Source organism: Hibiscus syriacus, unplaced genomic scaffold (genome assembly GCF_006381635.1).
Source record: "Hibiscus syriacus cultivar Baekdansim isolate YM2019G1 unplaced genomic scaffold, ASM638163v2 tig00112000_pilon, whole genome shotgun sequence".
In the NCBI taxonomy this organism is placed as follows: domain Eukaryota; kingdom Viridiplantae; phylum Streptophyta; class Magnoliopsida; order Malvales; family Malvaceae; genus Hibiscus; species Hibiscus syriacus.
Window position 1 is genome coordinate 453,459 of NW_024063235.1, and position 22,107 is coordinate 475,565.

General features: G+C 32.1%; 2 protein-coding genes and 1 pseudogene across 3 annotated transcripts; 2 read left to right on the forward strand and 1 right to left on the reverse strand.

Moving 5' to 3' along the window:
* Positions 1-3,965: 3,965 nt before the first annotated feature.
* LOC120174103 (histone acetyltransferase MCC1-like) lies at positions 3,966-8,093 on the reverse strand. Of its 2 annotated transcripts, none has more exons than XM_039181074.1 (6): positions 7,815-8,093; positions 6,613-6,831; positions 6,378-6,522; positions 5,970-6,069; positions 5,658-5,886; positions 3,966-4,212 (listed from the first exon to the last, which is right to left on the reverse strand). In XM_039181074.1, exons 2-6 carry the CDS (start codon positions 6,732-6,734, stop codon positions 4,044-4,046), a joined length of 765 nt encoding a protein of 254 aa, XP_039037005.1. In that variant the 5' UTR covers positions 6,735-6,831; positions 7,815-8,093; the 3' UTR covers positions 3,966-4,043. The 2 variants fall into 2 exon arrangements, with proteins under 2 accessions (XP_039037005.1, XP_039037004.1); XM_039181073.1 differs by having other exon boundaries at positions 5,970-6,117.
* An 11,058-nt stretch (positions 8,094-19,151) lies between these two features.
* Positions 19,152-20,139, forward strand: LOC120174035 (heat stress transcription factor A-1e-like). The gene is made up of 2 exons (XM_039181029.1): positions 19,152-19,395; positions 19,997-20,139. The coding sequence occupies exons 1-2, from the start codon at positions 19,152-19,154 to the stop codon at positions 20,137-20,139; spliced, it is 387 nt and encodes a 128-aa protein (XP_039036960.1).
* Positions 20,140-20,510: 371 nt separating this feature from the next.
* Positions 20,511-21,399, forward strand: LOC120174036 (annotated as a pseudogene).
* The last annotated feature ends 708 nt before the right edge of the window (positions 21,400-22,107 follow it).

Genomic DNA, 22,107 nt, shown 5'->3' on the forward strand with positions numbered 1-22,107 from the left:
TTAGAATTTTAGAGTGAAATTTAAAAATTATAAATAAACATTTAATATAAAATAAATATATATATATATATATTATAATAAATTGGGTACCGGGTCAGCGGGTACCCGATTAAGTAACATTTTGTGACCCGGGCCCAACACGAAAAACCTAAAAATTTAGCGGGTCAGGTATCGAACCTGAAAATTGGATATTTTCAAAATAAATACCTAATATTTTTTAATCAGATCGACAGATAATCGGGTCAGGTCAACCGGGTAGGATATGTTTTAATACCCCTTCTCACAACCTAAGTGATGAACAATTGAAATACTCTTAAACTTTTTTAGGGTAAAATACATGTTTAGTACCTCAATTATCATTTGTGTTCCGTTTTGATCATCTAAATATTTTTTTAAAATCATATTTAACCTTTAATTTTAGTTTCATTTTGGTCACCTACCGTTAAAAATTAACAGTGATATTGACGTGTCATCATAAAGTAATTTCTTATCATCATTGGAAAAAAAGTATCACGTCAACAGTGCTGTTAATTTTTTAACATAGGTAATCAAAATGAAACAAAAATATAATGTCAAGTATGATTTAAAATAATTAATTGGATTATCAAAACAAAATGAAAGTGAAAATAGAGATACTAAACTTGTAGTTTACCCTTTTAAAATATCTTGAAGAAAACATAACTTCAATTTTGTGGATACCTTACGGATGTAGTAGGATTTCATGATGTAAATTCGATAATTGATAACTAAGGTAAACTCTTTCGATGAGTATATTATACTAAAGAGTTTGAATTTATAACTTTCGATTTAATTGGCTTAAAAATCTATTTATATGAGAAAAATCAATATAATTTATATTTTTATTATGTGACTCAGAAATTATTATTTGTGTGATTTAAAATCATGCATATATTTATAAGAAAATGAATAAACAGATTACATATGAGATTATAAAATACCAAAGAAAAGAAATAGAGTATTCGCTGGAGAACGTAAGAAGTATGAGAATTCTTATTAGTTTTTTTAACGTAAAAATTAAATTGGAAAGTGATTCTTAATTCTTTGAGGGTTTAGGGTTAAAGAATTTATTGGATATCATATTATGTGCACTTCAACGTTGAGCTTTATTCTTAGTGGTCTTATGGGTCTCAAAAATCGATTGGTTATATTAAGATGGACTTGATGAATTTATTAAATTTAAATACGAGATGATAGGGCTACCAAATATTCTTATTGATTTTATAATTTTGATATCGATGGTCTATCTATATCAAGATATATTTGATAAGATAGCATACGTAAGCATAAAGGTCTAACCACTTTCATGAAAGATGTTGGGTAATCTATTTAAAGTGTTTGCCAACAATCCAAGATATATTGACTAAATTATTTTTATCCATGGCTGAATTTGGTTTGATCTAAGATTAATCGCATTTTAACAAGTTCAAGATTTATTAAGAAAAAAAAATTCATGCATTTCTGTTACTTATATGATTCATTTTTATTGTCATTGCTAAATTTTCTATACAAGCGTTATTTCCAACATAAATGTATTTGTTTCTTTTTTATCTTTAACTATTACTTAGTAAACCATTTGTAGACATCCATTTTCATCCGGAGTTTGTTTAGAAAATAGTTTGAAAGACATAATATATACTTTTTAAAAATCAATTTTTGAAAATATATATATTATATAGTTTTGAAAACGGTATTCGAATATATATATATATATGAATATATATATATATTATAGTTTTGAAAACATTTTGAAAATATATATATAATATATAATTTTTGAAAATATATATATAATATATAGTTTTTGAAAACATATTTAATATATAGTTTTTGAAAACATTTTGAATATATATATAATATATAGTTTTTGAAAAATATATAATATATAGTTTTTTGAAAACATTTTTTAAATATATATAATATAATTTTGAAAACGTTTTAGAAAATATATAATATATATTTTTGAAATGTTTATATGATTTTAGAAACATATATAGTATTCTTTTTTATTTATTTTCGTTTTAATTTATTTATTTATTTTCTTCCAGGGTACAATACGTCCAAATGGGCAAGGAGCCAAATCAGATTCGGATCTAGAACCAGGTCTGACCCAGCCCAAAAGGAAACTAGGGTTTCCAATAATAGACACCAACGCGTAATCGATTGAGGGTCGTTAGATCTGGCCTTTTGATCTAACGGTCCAGATTACACCAGAGGTGCCCAATGGGCATTTCAACGGCGAGTGGAGACCCCGAGATTTCCGGCCAAGTAAATCGGGACTGACCCATCTCGTTTTGACTGGTCAAACGTGCAACAACCCCGAACAAATTGGGAACGCGGGTAAACAACCCCGAGGCTACCAGAAACGAACCCACTGAGAGGGTTATAAATACCTCGGTGAGGCCAAGCAACACACAGAACCAATGATCAGTAAACAACAGGCAACTGAAACACAAAAACAACGGGAAAGCAAAAAAATCGAACAACAACCAAGAGATCGAAGCTACACAGCAATATAATCAACCAAAAAAACACATTCGCAAGCAACAAAGAAGGAAAAATTAACACATGCGTCGGTGTTGGCTCGAAGAGAAAAACAGTCACCGGAAAAACGAAAGGTTTCACCGAAAAAAGGTAAAACCCGAGAGTTTTGCCTTTAGATCTACGTCGATTGGGGCTTTTTTGTGGTGATCGGACTTTGGTTTCGTATTCACGAGGTCGGGGGAACCTTTTGGGTGAGTTTGGTTTTTTCCGACCGTCTCTCGCTGCAGAGGCCGGCCATCGGGGCCGTTGAAGAGTTGAGAAGTTTTTTAGAGGTTTGCTTTTTTTTTGTTTGGTTAAAAATGATATATTTTTTTGTTTTTTTACTATTTATAGCTGAGGGATTAAAGTGCAAATACGATATTTTTAAATTATTTACGCAGTCTCTCTAAGTTTGAAGTGTAATTCGTTTTGGTTACATGTTACAATTTTTTTCAATTTATTCAATTTAATCCATGTTTACATTTTTTATATTTTGTAAATTGGTCCACTGACTTTTTAATTTTCTCTTGCAGCTCATTTTTTAGCATTAATTTGATCCATGAATTTTAATTTATTCAAATTTAGTCCTTTAAGTTTTTATTTCATTCTTTTTTTATTATTTAATTTAACATATCTTTTTTCATTTAAAAAATTAACATTTTTTTACTCTTTTTATTATTTATTTATTTCCTTTAATTTTTTTTTTATTTTTTTATTATTCTTTCTGTTAATATGATTTTATTTATTTATTTATTTTTAACCTTTTTTAAACCCTTTTTTCCTCTTTTTATTTAATATTTATTTATTTATTTTTATATTTCAATTTAACATTCTTTTTTAACTTTTTCGGTAGTAATTTCAATCGATCGAAAGTAATCAATTCGAATTGAATTTTTAAATTTTAATTTTCGCAATTAATACAACCGTCAAATTAAATGACACCGAAAGGACAGTTCAAGAGTGCTAAACATTCCTTGACTATAATCAACCCCCGTATCCGACATATTTCTGATAAAACGCAGATCAAGTAATATGGTGTCCGATCAATCTAAATATTGTTTTTAAATGATCGGTGGCAACTTTAACATTTTTTTCAAGTTGAAGCTCAATTCTGGACCCACACGAAAGACGGTCGCGACACCATTCATTAGCAACATGCTTTCATTCGTTAACTATATAAGGACTAGTTTGAACTACCCTATACAGTAGAAGGACATACAATACACTTGGGCCATTTCTCTTGCATTGTCCTCAAGTTCAAAATCAAGCAAAGTAAAACCAACACATAGCAAATAGGGAAAACATCCATATATAAATCAATAAACATACATTAACAATTTTCTCCTTTTTCCTTATTTCTTTAGGAAACATTAACAGATGAAGAAAGGGGGGAGGGGTAGTGATATTATAGATCAGTGGTTGAATTTTTCTTCCTCTCTTTGGATGGTATCAACTCTGCTATTTATTGAATGTCTTGAACAACCACACAACTACAACACTTATCAAACATACTCTAATCCGGAACACTCGGTATTAGCCATTCTCTTACTTTGAGTCACGGGAACCCGAGTTTCGTTACCTTTAGGCCATTTCGGTTTCGCCATCATCAGCTTAGAAGCCACAGTCTTCAGACCAGTCTTCGTGCAACAAACAATAAGTGTTATGAGCTCCCTGCGGAGTACAGGTTTGGAGCAGTTATTTCACACAAGAAGAAAAGCAATTAGTAGTAGAAAACATTACACGGTCGGCTAGTAACGGAACATAACGGATAAAAGATAACTGAGCATTTTCAACTTTCAAGGGACATGAAAGATACAATTCTAGGTATCAAACCTAAGATAGAACATCAAATGTGAAGGCTATAGTCTAAAGAGCTTAATTACCTGCTGGAAAATTTTCATAAATGATTCTTTTTTTTTAATAGAAGTTGGAGGTCTCATTAAAAACTCCCTTCGTATTTTTCCACATACTTAGAAGTATGTAGAAGAACATAGGAAGGAAGAAAAGAGTGCCTACATAAATGATTCTTATAACAATTGTTACAAACTTTGTAATCAGACCATTTGGTTAAAGAACAGACAATATGCATAATTTAAACATGGCCACGTGAATAAAAACTAAATATCGTAAACTAAAAACCTCAAAATTAAGGTTCCATCATCACTGGATTCTTAAAATGAGCTGCATACTCTCCATCATGGTGATTATTTAATATTTAAGCATACTATCTCCTACATAAAATCCCATAAAAATGTCATAACCATATCCTCTCAGGCCACAGTAAGTTCAACGAAAAACAAAGTTGAAAATCAACATAATGAATTCATCTGGACTCGCACATTCTTAATTCTTCACACAATATATCTGAAGGCTTACTGTACTGAATTTAAAGAAAAAACATTTATGGTATTCGAAAATTATATTTTCCCGATCGATAAAACACTACAATAGGGTATAATCCTATTTACCTTTCCAACCTGGAAAAGGCCTAAAACTTACAGGGCTAGTTCAAGGAGTATTAGCAATCTCCGGGTAAGAACTATAGAATGCAAAGAAGAGGGAGAATAGCTGTCTGGTTAGAAATTTGATCTAAGATAACACAATCTGTCCAGGAAATACTATATACTATACTGACTTAATCATATTTGTTACTCATAAAGGATACAATGACAACTGAAACTTTAATAACAGTATTGGTGTGTAAATAATCCACCATACTACATAAGCCATCTGTTAGTCTAGTTGAATCTGCACATGACCTAAGTTATTTAGAAAGTTGAGCATGGCCCTAGATATGGTCTGCTTGGTAATAATTTCTATTCTTTTCCTGTTTATGTCCTGCTCTTTAAATTGCTATATACTCCCCATAACTACGTTACTTGGAATCGGGCGTTATGGGTATGTGTCCGACATGGATAATTCAACAAAAACGGAGAGTTGAAGCAACACAGCCCCATAATAGTAGTTATAATGATCAATGAAAGTAGGGGTAAAAGTTAGTTCTCCACCAATTCTGTCCAGTTCTCTCTTTGGTAAACTCAGAAGTGGCCATAAAAAACTAGGAGTGTCTATTTTTATGGTAACATGTATGTTCAAAAGGTATGTTTTTGACTTACAATGGTGAGCAAGGAGAACGGCCGCCATTTATGTAATAAACGAACAAATATGAATCAAAATGCTGACCACGGATCAAGTAAAATCCATGCAACATCCGCATACACTTGAATGACATCTTCGTGTATAAATGAATGGCTGGATTATTATAAGAAATCACATGCAAGTAAACTGCGCGGCATACTGGGATGCTTGAAGCATATTTAATCACCTCACGGATCAGTGCTGTAGCTGTTGATCCAATTGCAAGCAAAGATACATTAAAAAAGTGAAAGGTGAAAGAGGAACCGTAGTAGAAGAAAAAATGATCCCACCTATACTGAGATTTCTGTATGCCTCTACAACTCCGAGTGTCAGAATATATACTAAATTTTGATCCACCCTTGATGAGTCATACCTGAGCAAATCTGCTATCTGCATGGTATGTGATATTTGAATTGAATTACTGGAACCACTCAAAACCTTCAGTATTGTAAAAAAGAAAAAAGTCAGGAAAATATTTGAGTCCCAGAAACAGAAGCTACATGTTGAATGTCGGTATTATTTTTCCACAACAAGCTTCAATAAGGAAACATATTCATTTTAAAAACCATGTAAAAAAGCTTTTACAGGCCAAACGGTTCTACTTATTCAAACATTTTAGACCCTGCTTAAATCATAATTCAACCATCAAGCAAATATAATTAATGCATTTTATACACATAGGCACATAGATGACACACCTCGCTATCCTTTACCATTATAATTCTTGCAGTAACAAATCCAATAAGCTCATCACTTTGATCATTGGGTCGACTGCGATCAACGGCTGCCCATGACACAACATCACATCCATTCACGACACTTTGGAAAAACTCTGACTCATACCTGAAGATATCAATACCCTTCCTTGAAGATGCTAGATCAAGAAATACTCTTTATTGAAAACCCTCAAAAGAAAAGTAATACACTTCTTACCTGATAGGAAATAAGTCACTGTGGATTTTTTCCAAAGTCTCTAAATCAGATGGCTGTATCGGCCTATAGCAGATGGTAGGACGATGTTTGATTCTCGGGTTCACCATCAAGGACTGTATCATTAATCCCCAGAAAAGAAGTGATAGATTTGGAGAAAAACAAATTCTCCTTCCATTTATGCAGCATCAGCCACAATCTCCATGCAGCAGCCAGCAAAAACTGATAGAAAATACCACACTTTAGCTCAATCTAAAGTAATATACATTTAATCAAAAAATAAAATAATTAAGTCATATACACACAAACGGCAAACGTGCAACAGGGAACCAAGGGTCCCTTCATTCTATAGCTATTACGCTCTTTTTAACAACATTAAGGAACTTCAAAGACCACTGTAACATTAAAAAGTTATGACCGGGCTGTCCAGTTGTTAGTTTGGTATTTGTTTTTAACTTTCCCAAACAATCATTTCAAGAATTAAAAAAATAATAAAAGGGAAATTTTCTTTTAAAATAACATCAATGGTTTTACTTCTTATCATCTGCACTTTCCTTATATAAACAATTTAATGAACAAAGAACATGTAGCAAAAACAACTACACCTAAAAAATAGTTTCCGAGCCCGAGTTCGAAGAGAGGCAAATGCTGTTGCAGATTCATTGGCAAAGTCCTGAACGGACGAGGACGCTGATATTTGCTTGATCCGTGAACCACCTTCATTTGTTTATGTCTAATATATGTGTGAAACTTTGGACTCGGATCATGTAATTCCGATAATTAGTGTTTAAGTAATAAAACCTTGCCCTTTTCTTTAAAAAAAAGAGTTTCAAAAACAGCCTCAGATTCACTTTCTTTCACCTATTTCTACTAAAAAAATAAAAAAGCATAGCAAGCTTAACATTAATATATCAGTAAATATTCCACCAGCAATCTGAATAATTGAATATCAACAAAGAAAGCTTAACATTTGAAAGAAACAAAACCCAGAATCCCAAATACACTAAAAACCAACAAAACCAAGTAACTAATGATAAGCAATAAAAAAACCCAAGTTGGAAATGAACCCAAATCAGTAAATTACATGAAAAAAAAGAGGACCAAAAGATCAAATACCTTAAATTCACTATAGCAAATTACAAACAAAAACCAATGAACAAAAGTATTGGAAATTTGTGGGGGGAAAAAAAGGGGAAATTAATTACCAGGAGAAACTCAGGTTAGGACAAGAAGGGGATCCTGGGAATTCAACGGGCTAAAGGAAGAACTTCTACTTGATGATCACCGAAAGAGACAATGGGAAACGGCAGAGGAACATAGGACGACTAGAGACCGGACACGCGGCTTTTGCGTTCTTGATTATTGTTCCTTTTTTCTGGAATTCTTATGATTGCTAGAACTGCTGTTCAAATTAAAAAATCGAAAGATGATAAACATGTGGAATAATCAAAGTAGATGGATCGATACTTAAATTAGATTCTTAAGCTAAACAAAACTCGATGCGGAAGATAAGACTATTTTTGGCATAAAAATATAAAGGGTAAAATAAATAGACATTTTTGTTTAAATTTTGTACATTTTCTAATTAGATCCAAATAATATAATATTTGATTATTTTTTATTTTTATTTAATTAATATATAATCATTTAAGATTAATTATCGTTAGATTTTTAAGCCTGGTTTCCTAATATATAAAAATAAAAAGGATAAACTACATAAATGGTGATGAATATTTGAATAATTTTTTGTTTTCTTCATTGAAGTTTCAAAAATAACAAATTAATCTAAACATTTTACAGTATATACCCAAGAATGATTGAAACCGATACGAAACCCCATCAACACAAAAGGAAACATTCGGAAGCATTTTCATTTATATAATTCAGTATATGAAAATTAATTAAAAGTCATACTTGCAGTGTGTCACACTCCTAATTTTCAAATTAAAATTTATTAAATAAATTAATTGATTTTAGTGATTAAATGGTGAGTTTCTTAAAATTTTGGGCTAATTTCATAAATATAAGAAGTTCAGTGGCTGAGGGGGCTTGAACCTGTAACCTTAGGGTTAAGGATGCCATGCCCTAACCACTATGCTAGGCTCATGTTTGTCTTTTAATTAATAAATATATATTTTATAATAATTTGGTTTGGGTTATAACCCAAAATCAAAGTAGTTACCCTCACCTAATCAGGTAACCCACAACAAAAACCCGTCCTTAAGTTTTTGACGATCTTCCCTACCCAACCGATGTCGCCTGACTGTCGTTCAGCGCTCCATCACCATCAGTAGACTCGCCATCGACCAATGACCTCAATCCAATCGTCGGCGACCCCAATTCGATCACCGTCGATCGTGAATTAGGAGAACCCGTCGAAACCCAAATCATCTCGGTTAATTGCAAAATCCAGCCCCCACGATCGTTCCTTCGCCTCACTGCCTGCACCACCGATCTCCCCTCATTCTTACGCTCAAAACCCGACTGGGTTAATCGTCCAAAGTTGTCCTGTTGTAGAACACCATTTTAGGGGTAAGTTTCGAATATTTTTCAGTTGATTTAAGATGTTTAGGGTTGATTGATTGGTTGTTATGGATTAATTTTGGTTCATTAAAGCTATCGGAGTACTCAGGCGATCGACCCAACCTCGTCACCGCCGTCACGTGCCGCTACATACCACGCATGTGCGTGGGGCTCGTTTTCTCTCCAGAAACCTTCTAGAACGGTCCAGGTGGACCGTACTGGTTTCAAATGGTCTGAGTCAAACGAACCGACTTGAGTCAACCTTAACTGGTTTGACTCGTTGACCTTTACTCGAACTGTTGACTTTGACTTAGCTGTTGAACTACCTATTGATCGTTGACATACCCGTTGACTTTGATTGTTGACCGTTGCCTTTGACCAAAAAGTCAAATTTTGAAAAGTCATATTTTATGTTTTTCGACGTCATGAGGTTGAATTTGATGTCTTTTTTGCCAAATTTGAACTCAGTAAGTTGCTTTTCGACATTTTATCTCTCAATTCTATACGATTTTTCACGTTTAAGTTATGTTTCTAATGTAATTTGTTTGGCCATGTATCCGAGTCATTATATGACGTGGAATTAAAGTTCGAGGACGATCAAATAGAGTTTAATTGATTAACTGATGTGGCTCAAAAATCGAGATAATACTTTATTACCATATGCATGTTTTATGGTACATGTTGGTGATTTGTTAATGTATGATTGAAGTTATTGGTCAATTACATATAGTTAATTGTTGATAGACTCGAATTGAATACAGTATAAAGACAGTAAACCTAATAAGACCCAATTGATTAGTGTAAGGAACTAGAAGATCGATAAGAGACAAATATAAGTTTAGTGATTTAATCAGTAAATAATTAAATCTCAAGACTCATAAGTTCTGACTAATCCCGTTAAAGGTTAAATGTCAGAAATACTTGGATAAGAAACTTCGAAAATACTTGTGTGATGTAAAAGACAATGATTATCCCTGAAAGTAAAAATAACCTTGTTAATCAATCATAACCTCTAAGATGGTAAAAGACTTAGAATTATGATTCTTGAATAAACTATTAAAGACTAATTTGACAGAAGTAATGTATATGTCAAAATTAAATTAAATGAATGAAATATCCTCGAAATGGGAAAATGACCTAGAATTTCTAAATCCTGAGCGAACACCCGGGGCTAAATTATCGAAAGTACTTTACAAGTTTGAATTACTCGAAATGACTATATTATATGACAAAGTTGAACTTAATGGAAGTATTGCACGTATCTGAATTTTTGAAACGATCGAATTACTCTAGAAACTCCGAAATGACCGGAATAAACTTGAATACTAAATGACCTAAGTGCCCTCAATGGCGTAGAATTAAGTGGATGACTTGGACAAGTCTGGAAACGCTGATAAACTTATATGTTTTACTGCCCATAAGGGTAATGAGCCACGAATAAAGCACGTCGACATTTCTTGATACCGTTATATAGAAATGAAATAATACCATTAGAATACTTGTTTGTCTCCCTAAGATCCATTCAACGATGATTCTAAAGCTGATCAATTTAACTAGAGCAATCAAAATTAAGAAGTGAGTAATTGTGAAATACCTCGATCTGAATGATTGGCAAGTATTGCAGTATTGGGATTGGTTAGTTTAATTTGACTCAAAATCCTGATAATTTGATATAAATCCTAAATACTTTAAATTGTTGTTTTACTCTCATTGGGTTAAATTACTAAGATTTCTTCAAGAAACCAAAATGTCTAAAATGTCTCTGATTTCTTGAATAATGGAATCACTCCTGTCATATCTGAAATCTCAAGTAACTCTGATGTAAAAGATTTTGAATACCTTCTTGATTACTTAGTTCCTCCGAAAAATATCTGAATACTATATGATCTTGATAAATCTCTTACTGAATGATTGATGAATCTGTTAGCTCTCAAACCTCCTTTTTATAGGGATCTCGTTTATGAAATTCAATCAGTTTGCAAAAGTTTTGTGTTTCCCCTACTTAATAATTGTTAAGTACCTCTGGAAAATAATTGGATCCTCTAGTGTGTTCCTTATGTGTCATATAGTTGTTTTACCTATTTTAAAATATGATTTTCCAAAATTACGGATTTACTGATGGATTGATTTACTGTTTATGAACTATGGCTACATGATATGTGTTCTCTGGTTACCTGTTTTCGCTGGAAAATATAATTCTTCCTAATTTATAGATCATGGAATCTATTGTTTACTGTATTAACCGATTATTGGGATACTGTTTGGGTAGGATTCAGGAGTATGGAGGTTCAGCTCTGATTAAGCTGGTACTTCCTTATGGACCTAAGGTATTCCTTGGATAGGCTCTAAGGCCCCAAGGCACTCCCTTAGTATGGGGACTGTATTTTGGTGTACGGATTGAGGGTGTTCATGTAATTTAAATAACTACATTGTCATTTTTACAACATTCTACTGGATCATGATTTTGATATTAAAGCTACTGCTCAATTTGATTTCTACTGGATATTATATGGGTAGGAGTCTAGAGTACAGAGGTTCATATCTGATCAAGCTGGTAAATCCTTAAGGACCTAAAGAGACCCTTGGGTAAGCCCATAGGCCCCAAAGTACTCCCTTAAGATGACTCATTTGCTATGTGCTTAGAGTAAGTCCTTATGGATGTAGTTCTGAAGAAACTACATATCAGTGTTCGATTAGAGGGTATTACTATGGTTTTAAAATATGTTTTAAACTACTAATGTTTTTAAAGGATATGTACACATTTCTTTATTTTGTTGGAACACACCAGACTCCCCGATTTAATCTTCTGAATACTTTCTTCATATCGTAAATTCATGTTTGTAACTGAAGATTTAGCTAATGGAATCTGAATACACCTCTAGAATCTGTTGATGATTGTCCCACTAAGAAATTTATGTTTTACCTTATACTCAATGGCCTATTGCATTCATCTAGTAGTTCTGTATTACTGAGCTTCCCAAAGCTCACTCTTTACTCACCATTTCAGCTTAGAAAATCGATCCAGTGTAGCTATCAACTTCACTTTTGGGAGTTCCTTCGGCTTTGCTTGTAGAGTACGGTATAATGTGTAATTAGGGGGCATGTAGGTCACATTTGATTTTTTTATATATATACTAAGTCTGAAACTTGTATGATTTTAATTTTGTTTTGTAATATATGAATGGTTTTCTGAACTTATATTTTATTTATAAATAGTTTTATGATTTTACACGTTTTAACAAAAAATTTAATTTTTCCTGGATTTTTATTATGGACACTCTGATGGCCCTAATGTGATACCTCGGATCGGATCAGGTCACCCGCATCGGTGTGAGGGTGTTACACAGTGAGTCCTTTTGTGGATGGGGTCCCTTATCCTTTTCAATCATTTTTAGATATATACTATAAAATAGTCTAACTAATTTGTTACTTTTGAAAATTCAGTGGAGAAAATAAGAATTTACTCAAGTCAAATATTAGTGACTATTTGTGTAATTTATCCTTGTACATTGTGAAGCCACGTTAAAAATCAAACAACGGTTAACCCTCGGTGACCAAATCTTAATTAAATAAAATCGAAAGTGATTTAGTAAGGAAAATTATATACAACTTAAACGATAAAATCAATAATGAAGTTTACCCAAATATAAAATAATTTATTATTTTTCTTCACCGCCTATTTTTTTTCTATAACAACACAGTTGGTCAATCAACTATAATTGTTTTTATTTTGATCATTGAAAACAAATATTTATTAAAAAATCACTAAATTTATGTTCACTTTTTATTTTACTCACCAAACATGAACTTCATTTTCATTTTAGTCACTTGTAATTAGTTTTTGTTAGTGAGACGACTCATCATCGATTTATTGAATAAAAAATAAAAAAAATTAACTGAAATTTGAACCAAATCACTAAAGATTATGCATATTGAAAAATTAGGATAACATTCTACATCAAAGTCATATACTTTGAAGTATGAAGATTCATCAAGAATGAATTATACATTTGAAAGACGATGGTAGAAGTATTTGTGTTCTCAAGGAGATATGAATATGACATCAAGAGTATGATAGGGGTTTTGTGCTCTTCGTGTAATAATTTTTTGTTTGATTATTATATTCATCTAAACTTATTGATCATGATTCTCTAAATCCGATAGAGAAGTTTCGATCGAATTCTGAATAAATATTAATAAGTAGAGTAATCCTTTTAATCTTGAGAGCCAAAATCATAATATTCAACTTACTAGAGATTTATTCCTTCTTTAATTTTTTTTTTGGATCGTGGATTTTAAAACTTTTAAGGTGTAAAATTTTAAAAAATCGATTCCATTTTCCTAATCATTATAATATAGATAATGTAAGGTTATATTTTACCCTTAATTTATTGTAAATTAAAAAAAATTATTAGTTGAAAAAAATTAAAGTGATGGAATAAATTAATTTGAGAGTCGGATAACTTTAAATTATTTTTATTATAATTGATTTTTATTTATCATTTTTATTTAATTTTTCAATTAACTTCCCCTTGAGTCAACACATACTTTTTATATATAAATCTTTAAATAAAATAATTAAAATCAAATACATAAATATCAAATACAAAAAATATTTATTTCCTCCTAGAATAATTTATTAAGTAAACTTTTATAAATATATTTTTAACATAAGATATTTTATCTAATCTATATCATTGTTATAGAATATCTAATTGTTTCTATAAATGCAAATATTTTTATATATATTATTATTATTATTATCATTCATGGTTTCAGAAATGGTTACGTGTCTTTGGTTCTCTTTCCCTTTATTTATTTTGTGGAAAAACTACATTAAATCCCATTGAATTTTAGGACTTGTATTAATTTTACCTTTGAACTTTTTTTTTTTTAATTTTAGCATAAAAACTTGCTTTTGACTTCGATTATAATATTGGGTAGTTAAATTGTTAACGACGTGATTATATGTCCATCTATACTCTCATGAACTTTAGTTTGTGTATCAATTTATTCATTAAACTTTAAAACACTTCTTTTTAGGCATTAAGCTTTAGTTTATGTATAATTTCATTCCATACAACTACTTTAATCATCGATGTCAATCAATCATTATCTATCTTTGATCGACATTCGTGATAAGATGATTATTAAAAAGTTTGTATTTCATTATTTTTTTTCTTCTCATCGAATTGATTTTCTACAAAATCCACTCAAAATTGACAAAAAAACATCTTAATGTTTGATATTCTACTATTCGATCTCATGCAATCTATTGAGAGTAGTTTTGAGATTTGTTGTTCATCTTCTAGAGATAATACTTTTTGCCGTTCAAATTTTCAAACAAATACCTAAAATCTCCAACTCCTCTAATATGATGATTTTTTTGTTTAACTTCTTGAGTTTTAAAGAAATTTTAAAAAATTATAAACTAAAAAATAGTATAGGATAATGAAGCGAGTTTATCAATGTCTAGAATGGTCGTAAATACGTCGAAAAGTAATAATTTTCGACGATGACTAAAAATAAGTGGAAATTTTTTAACTCTCATGAAAAAGATAATGGATGGAATAAATTTTAGCACAATCAATGTCAATTAACGTCGTCACGCCATCCAATTATTAATGGACTAATAGTCCATTGTTATAATTAAAATCAAAATCAAAATTTGATACTAAAATTAAAACTTTTTAAAGTCAAATGATAAAATCGATATAATCCTAAAATTCAATAATATTTTTAATATAGCTTAGACAAAGAGACCCATGATGTCCTTAAACTTTCTAAAAAAAATTAATGTGATTCTCATCCAATTTTTTGGATCAATGTGATATTTCAACTCGAAAAAAAAAACCTAATGTGACCCTTGGACCAACCGCTCCGTTAATTCCAGCTGTTACAAATTGAGTAAATTATACCATTCATCACTCAACTATTTTCTTCTCTTCTATTTTGGTCACTAAACTCTAAAAATTTTCAATTTCGGAAATCCTAGAGACTTCAGGGACTAGGGCTGTAGTTAACCTATTTTACCCCTCATTTCTCTAACTTCTTTCCTCTCCTCCTCGCCGCGTAGCGAGCTAAGTTCAACAGAGCCTCCAAAGATTCTTAAATCTGTGAACTCCAAATCATCATAGGAATTCACTACACAAATGGAATTTCATTCTTCCATTGCAATGGAACGAAGTTAGAGTATGAGAATTTGGTGGAGTTGATGGAACAAAGTAATGGGTAAAAACAGAATAACAAGGTAAATGATGATATTTTAAGTAGTCTTTGTGGAGAGGATGGAGTGGTGTATGCAATTTTTGTTAACCGCTGGGAGCATCGGAAGGACTGAACCCAAGAGAAATCGAGTTGTATTTGGAAGAAATATTGTCATTGATGCAACTTGGTGAAGATTACACCCAATATATGATTTTAAAAATAAAGTTTTAGTAAAGCTTGCTGAATAATGAAATTCCATTTGTGTAGTGAATGAGTATGCAGATTTGGGGTGCATAGAATCAATCATGATCAAACACAATGTAATTATTTTTAACGCCAGAGAGAAAGAAAGAAAATCATAGAATTTGACAATAAATTTCAATACCCGAACTGACTTGTGTTTGAGCACAGGTTTACTTTTGTTGCTACTGATATCATTTTCTTGTTAATGTTCTTGTTTGTCGGCTTCCCTGATCTTTTGCTTGAATTCCCAGGCCAACAAGAACAACCCATACTCAATAATTAAATTTAACAAATAAATATTTCTTTCCCCTCCTGATTACCTCTACCTTTTTCTTTCACCTGCTGTTTTTCCCCCCTTTTACTTTCTCAGCTGCACAATGAGAGTTAAATGAGAAAGGAAAGCTCGGTTGGTTTAGATGAATGGTGGTCGGAGAGTTAAAGGTCACCGGCGACGGCGATGAAGCAGGGGAAGCGGCGGAGAAGATGGGTTTGGAGGAGAAAACATATGAAAAAAGGGTGAATAGAAAACATATGAAAAAAGGGGTAAATGGATATTTTATCCCTGAACTATTTTGATATTACAAAAAGACCCATGATTAGTAATTTATCTAAAATTTAAGGGTTCAAATACAAATTAAACCTTTTTACTAACACATCAAGTCATCCAACTCAAGCCAACTAACGTCTCAGTGATCATATCTTAATTAAAACGAGATGAAATTGATCATATATTATAGTTTTTGAACTAAGTGACCATACTTTTATAAAAACTAAACGAAAAGTGACAAACTATGTAGTTTACCCTTATTATTATTGTTATTATTATTATATTCACGGTTTCAGAAATGGCTACGTGTATGTTGGTTCTCTTTCCATTTGTTTATTTATTGGAAAAACTACATTAAATCCCATGGAACTTTAGGACTCATATTAATTTTATCATTGAACTTTAAAATATTTCAATTTAACATAAAAACTTGCTTTTGGTTTCAATTATAGTATTGGGTAGTTAAATTGTTAACAATGTGATGACATGTCTACCTCTACTCTCATGAACTTTAGTTATGTATTGATTTTTTCAGTAAACTTTAAAACACTTCTTTTAAGTATTAACTTTTAGTTTGTGTATCATTTCGTTCCATACAACTACTCTGATTATCAATGTCGATCAATCACTACCCATCATTAATCGACATTCATGATAAGATTACTACTAAAATGTTTGTATTTCATTAATTTTCTTATCATTGAATCGATTTTCCACGAAAATCACTTAAAGTTAAAAATATCATCTTATTGTTTAATGTTCTAATACTCTGATCTCCAACGGTTGTTTGTTGAAAGTTGTTTTGAGATTTTTTATTCATCTTCCAGAAAGAACACTTTCTACTGTTCAATTATTTGAACAAGTGCCTAAAATCTCTCAAATTAGAGAAAGCCTCCAACTCCTCAAATATGATGATTTTTTTTTTAACTTCATGAGTTTTAAAGAAGTATTCTAAACTAAAAAATAGTAAAGGATAATGAGATGAGTTCATAGATGTCTAGAATGAGATGGAATAAAAATAAGTGAAAATACTTTCATGAAGAAGATAATGAGATGGAATACAAAATTGGCTTTCATGTTATCACACATCAACACCAATCAACATCAAATTGTCATGCCATCAGACTGTTAATGGATTAACTATCTAATGTTATAATTGAAGTTAAAATAAAAATTTAATGCTAAAATTAAAAGTTTTTAAAATATAATAATAAAATCGATACAAATCCTAAAATTCAATGATATTCTTGATATAATTTACTTATATTTAATTTTAAGGGTAAAGTATATTAATGATCACTAAACTTTTCTAAAGCTTTCATTTAAGTCCCTCAACTTTTAAAACTTGCAATACAGTCCCCCAACATTTAGAGTGTTTGTAATACAATCCCCAACATTTAGTCCGTTTGCAATATGGTCCCCGACGTAACCGGCCGTTTGACACCGTTACATTGCCGTTAGTACGTTTGCAATATGGTCAGTGAACTTTTCAGGCGCTTGCATTTAGATCCCCCAACTTTTAAAACTTGCAACACAGTCCTCAATTTTATTCTAAACCCAAATTCCTTTTCGATTTCGAATTTCTTTTTTCGCTTCTCTCTTTTTATTTCTAGTTTAACTTTTCAGTTGGGGATGCATGTGAAATTCTAATCTAACTATGAATTATGTGGAGGTGTTAACTTGAATAAGGGTCTATTGAGAGAAGACCCGACCAAGGGACTATCGGGACCATCAATGATTCAAGGTGTAATGTTAGATACATGTCATCTCAGGTGAAACATAGATGCTCGATGAAATGCTTGTGGGAAAAAATGGGGTTAGATATGTAGAGTTGACAAATACTACTAAGATGAACTAAGTATCATTGTTGAAAGTCACCAACAAAGCTGGAATTATTTTTGTATAAATTACATATAATAATTTATTCGTTTAATCCTGTTGTTAAAGATTTTCCAACAGATGATCAAAAATAATGAAATCTCAAACAACACATTCACCTCTCATTCTCTTTCGCTTACGTGTACTCTCATTTGGTTTTTGTTCTTCAATTTTCCGCCATGTAAAATTGTAAACCCAAGTAGTGCTCTGTCTTTCTTTTTATTTACAAAGAAAAAATGGAGGAAGAATTGCTAGAACGCAACACCGATTGTGTTTATTTCTTAGCATCTCCCATCACTTGTAAGAAATTATTATGTCATTTATATAAAAATAATTTCAGCTTTGTTGGTGACTTTCAACAATGATACTTAGTTCATCTTAGTAGCATTTGTCAACTCTGCATTTCTAACCCCGTTTTTTTCTCACAAGCATTTCATAGAATATCTATGCTTCACTTGAGATGACCTGTATCTAACATTACACCTTGAATCGTTGATGGTTCCTATAGTCCCTTGGTCGGGTCTTATCTCAATGGACCCTTATTCAAGTCAACACCTCCACATAATTCAAAGTTAGATTAGAATTTCCCATGTATCTCCGACTGGAAAGTTACGTTGGAAATGAGAAGAGAGAAGCGAAAAATAAAATTCGAGATCGAAAATGAATTTGGGGTTTAGAATGAAATTGAGGAATGTGTTGCAAGTTTTAAAAGTTGGGGGACCTAAATGCAAGAGCTTGAAAAGTTCAGTGACCATATTACAAACGCACTAACGGAAGTGTAACGGCGTCAAATGGCCGGATACGTCGGGGACCATATTGCAAATAGACTAAATGTTGGGGGATTGTATTACAAACTGACTAAATGTTGAGGGACTGTATTGTAAGTTATAAAAGTTAGAGATCTAAATGAAAGCTTTAGAAAAATTCAGTGACCATTACGATACTTTAACCTAATTTTAATATTTAATTCCACATACCAATAATCAAACCTAAAGCACAATAAAAGCGTAAAATTCAATGATATTCGTCCCTTCATCAAATCTAGCTCTTGGTTAACTACCACGGCTAGTGCCCTCACTCTCTGATCTTCAAATTTAATATTTTCCGAATATCCTTTTTGTTTTTGTTATTATTGAACTCGAAAATGGATTCAATTCATGATTCAATATCAGCGGCGGCCGCTGCAAACGGCAACACGGTGCCGCCGTTTCTCAGCAAAACTTTCGATGTGGTGGATGACCCATCGACCAACTCCGTCGTGTCGTGGAGTAGCAGCAACAACAGCTTCGTTGTCTGGAAAGTGCCGGAGTTTGCGAGGGACCTTTTGCCTAAGTATTTTAAGCACAATAATTTCTCCAGCTTTGTCAGGCAGCTCAATACTTATGTGGGTATTTCTTTTCTTTTTCTTTTATGTTCATTTGTTTCCTATTTACTCTTATTTGTTTTTGGACTAATATCGCGATTTTTATACGTTTGGAGAGTAAATGAGCCTTAGCTCTAGGTTTACATAGACCTGCTTAGAAACTAAGACCACTAAGATGTATTTCCTTGAGGCTGATTGCAAATTCGTTGTTTGATTTATTTTTATTTTAGGGTCTGGTCTGGTTTGTTTTGATTTTATTTATTTATTTTAGAAGCCATATAGATGTTGGATCATTAATTATAGTATAACTGCTGATTTGTTGTGTGAGATGAAATTAATGGAATATGGATTTTATTGAACGGAGATATTGGTTTGCTGAAATATAGAATGGAATCGCCCCTTTAATATGCTAGTTGTACCGTTCTTGAATCTCTATAAGGCTTTACGAAATAGCATATTAGAGTAGTTCTTTAGCTTTCTTCGTCGGATCATCAATGGCGTGAGGATGATTGATTGAAAAGATGTTTTCCCCTGGAATACAATTGTGGAAGAATTGAGGTGAAATGCTAAAACTAAAAAGTGAATGCTTGTGTTTGTGATTTGGGGTTTGGCTCAAATGTTTCCAGCTGCAAGAGATCAAGGAGCAACTCTTTTTATCTTGCTAAATTTAGAATTTCGGAATGTGATTTTGCTGAAAGAATTGACTACTAATGCTGCTATGGAGATTTTGTTGTTGATTGATTCAATGAATGGATATAGCATGCCTTGATTTAGTGAAAGACGTTGCATTAAGAGATTCAGTATGCAATTTATAGGTAATTACTTCCCGGTGCAACTGCAAGGGCAGGTATCTATCTCATTTCTTTAATGAGAAACATTTATCTTGGATTTTCCGCTTAAATTCCTATTGCCATCCTTGGTTTCCCCCTCTTTTTGCTCTTATATCAGCTGAGATATCTAGTTTGGTGTTCATGTGTGTTATGTACCAAGTTCATGTTTATAAAATAAATTCTACCCGTCTTTGTTGCTTTTTTTTCATCCAAAATGCTATATAAACTCTGTAGATGTATTTTACAGTCTGTTTTATATTGTTCGATTTGGGCTCTTCTTTCTCTGTTCTTTCATGTTTGATCTAACTACATGTGTTTACTGAAATTCTATCCTTCAAATGCATCGGACTGCAGAAGCTCCTCTAGTCAGATTTCAGGTGTAAACACTTTCAGAAGTTCAACCACCTTCTGCGAAATCTTATCTTCAAGTGGAATCAGGTTTTTCTGCCACTTGTCCATCAACTGCTACTCATTTAACTACTGAGCATAGTAACGTGGATCAAATTTCTCAGACACGAGCATAAATCACCCAAACATGAAATTTTTCCTAATGTTTCTCAAATGCAAGGGGTTGTGCCTGATAATACTGTTGGACTTACCGGTGGAAATTTGGCAGGATCTGAGAGAGGCAATGAAGTGTATCTCGATCAATATCAGATGTATTGGATGGTACAATGCCAGTAGAAAGTGATGACTTTTCTGCCAATCATGATATGGACATCTTGCTGGATGGAGCCCCTAAACTTCCTGCAATTAACGACGTTTTCTGGGAACAGTTTCTTGCAACAAGCCCTCTCACTGGGGACACTGATGAAATTAGTTCGAGTTCACTGGAGAACGGTGCAAACGGGGAACAGGAAGCAGCACCGTTAGGGCAGGAGAATAGATGGGATGGGATTCAGTATATGAACCATCTTACCAAGCAAATGGGCCTCCTTTCATCAGATAACCAGACGGGGTGATATCCCTGTGTCCCTCAAGTTGGTTACATGCGTATTTCTTGCTATAATAAGGTAAAATTTTCAACCATCTGTTTACCATTGTTTATAATTAATGTAGTCCTTACGGGCGTATATACTATCCCAAATCAGTATATCAAAGAGGAAATGCTCATTTGTTTTTAATATTTGATAGTTCTACACATCTTTTACTGCGAACGTAACAAAAGAAGTGACTTGCTGAGATTGTTTTCTATTATCTTTCGGCTGCCAATAATTGATTCCATCTTTAATCTGATATGAGCACAATGTAATAGAAGTTATTGCCATTTTCTAGTATTCAATTTGCTATGTTTCTGTTTGCAGAGGTTGATGATGATTTATGATGCCGGGAAGAAAAGCTTGTGTTGAAAGAGAGAATATTTGTTGTTAAAAGGGTTATCTTGTGTTTAATTTGTCATCGTAGAAATACCGTATTTTGGTCCTGTGTTTGATAACTCAATGTTGTTGAAGATGAGTATTTGTTAGTGAATTGTTTTATTGTGACGACTTGTGCTATGGATTGGTCATCAACGGTTGATGTTTGCTATTCAAGCTTCTAGCTCTGTGTATTTATATGCCATACAACAATTCTTTAAACAATTAGATAATAAAAAATTTAGACCATTAAATATAATTACATGAATTAGCTGAACTAAACCATGCGTTTGATTACAGTATTGCTATTACTTCTAGTCCACGTTCACTAAACAATGAGGATTAACCCCTATGGTTTAGGCTAATCTATTTACTATATTGGGTTATTATTATTATTATTATTATTTTGGTTTAACGTGTGTATGTAGTTTTTTTTTTGGCCTAGTAGGCCATTCAAGTTTTTTATTTTGAGTTTTAGGGTGCCCTACTTTTTATTTTAGGTAATACAACAAATGTTACAATGTAGTTAGAACTCGTCATCTCGAAGTGACG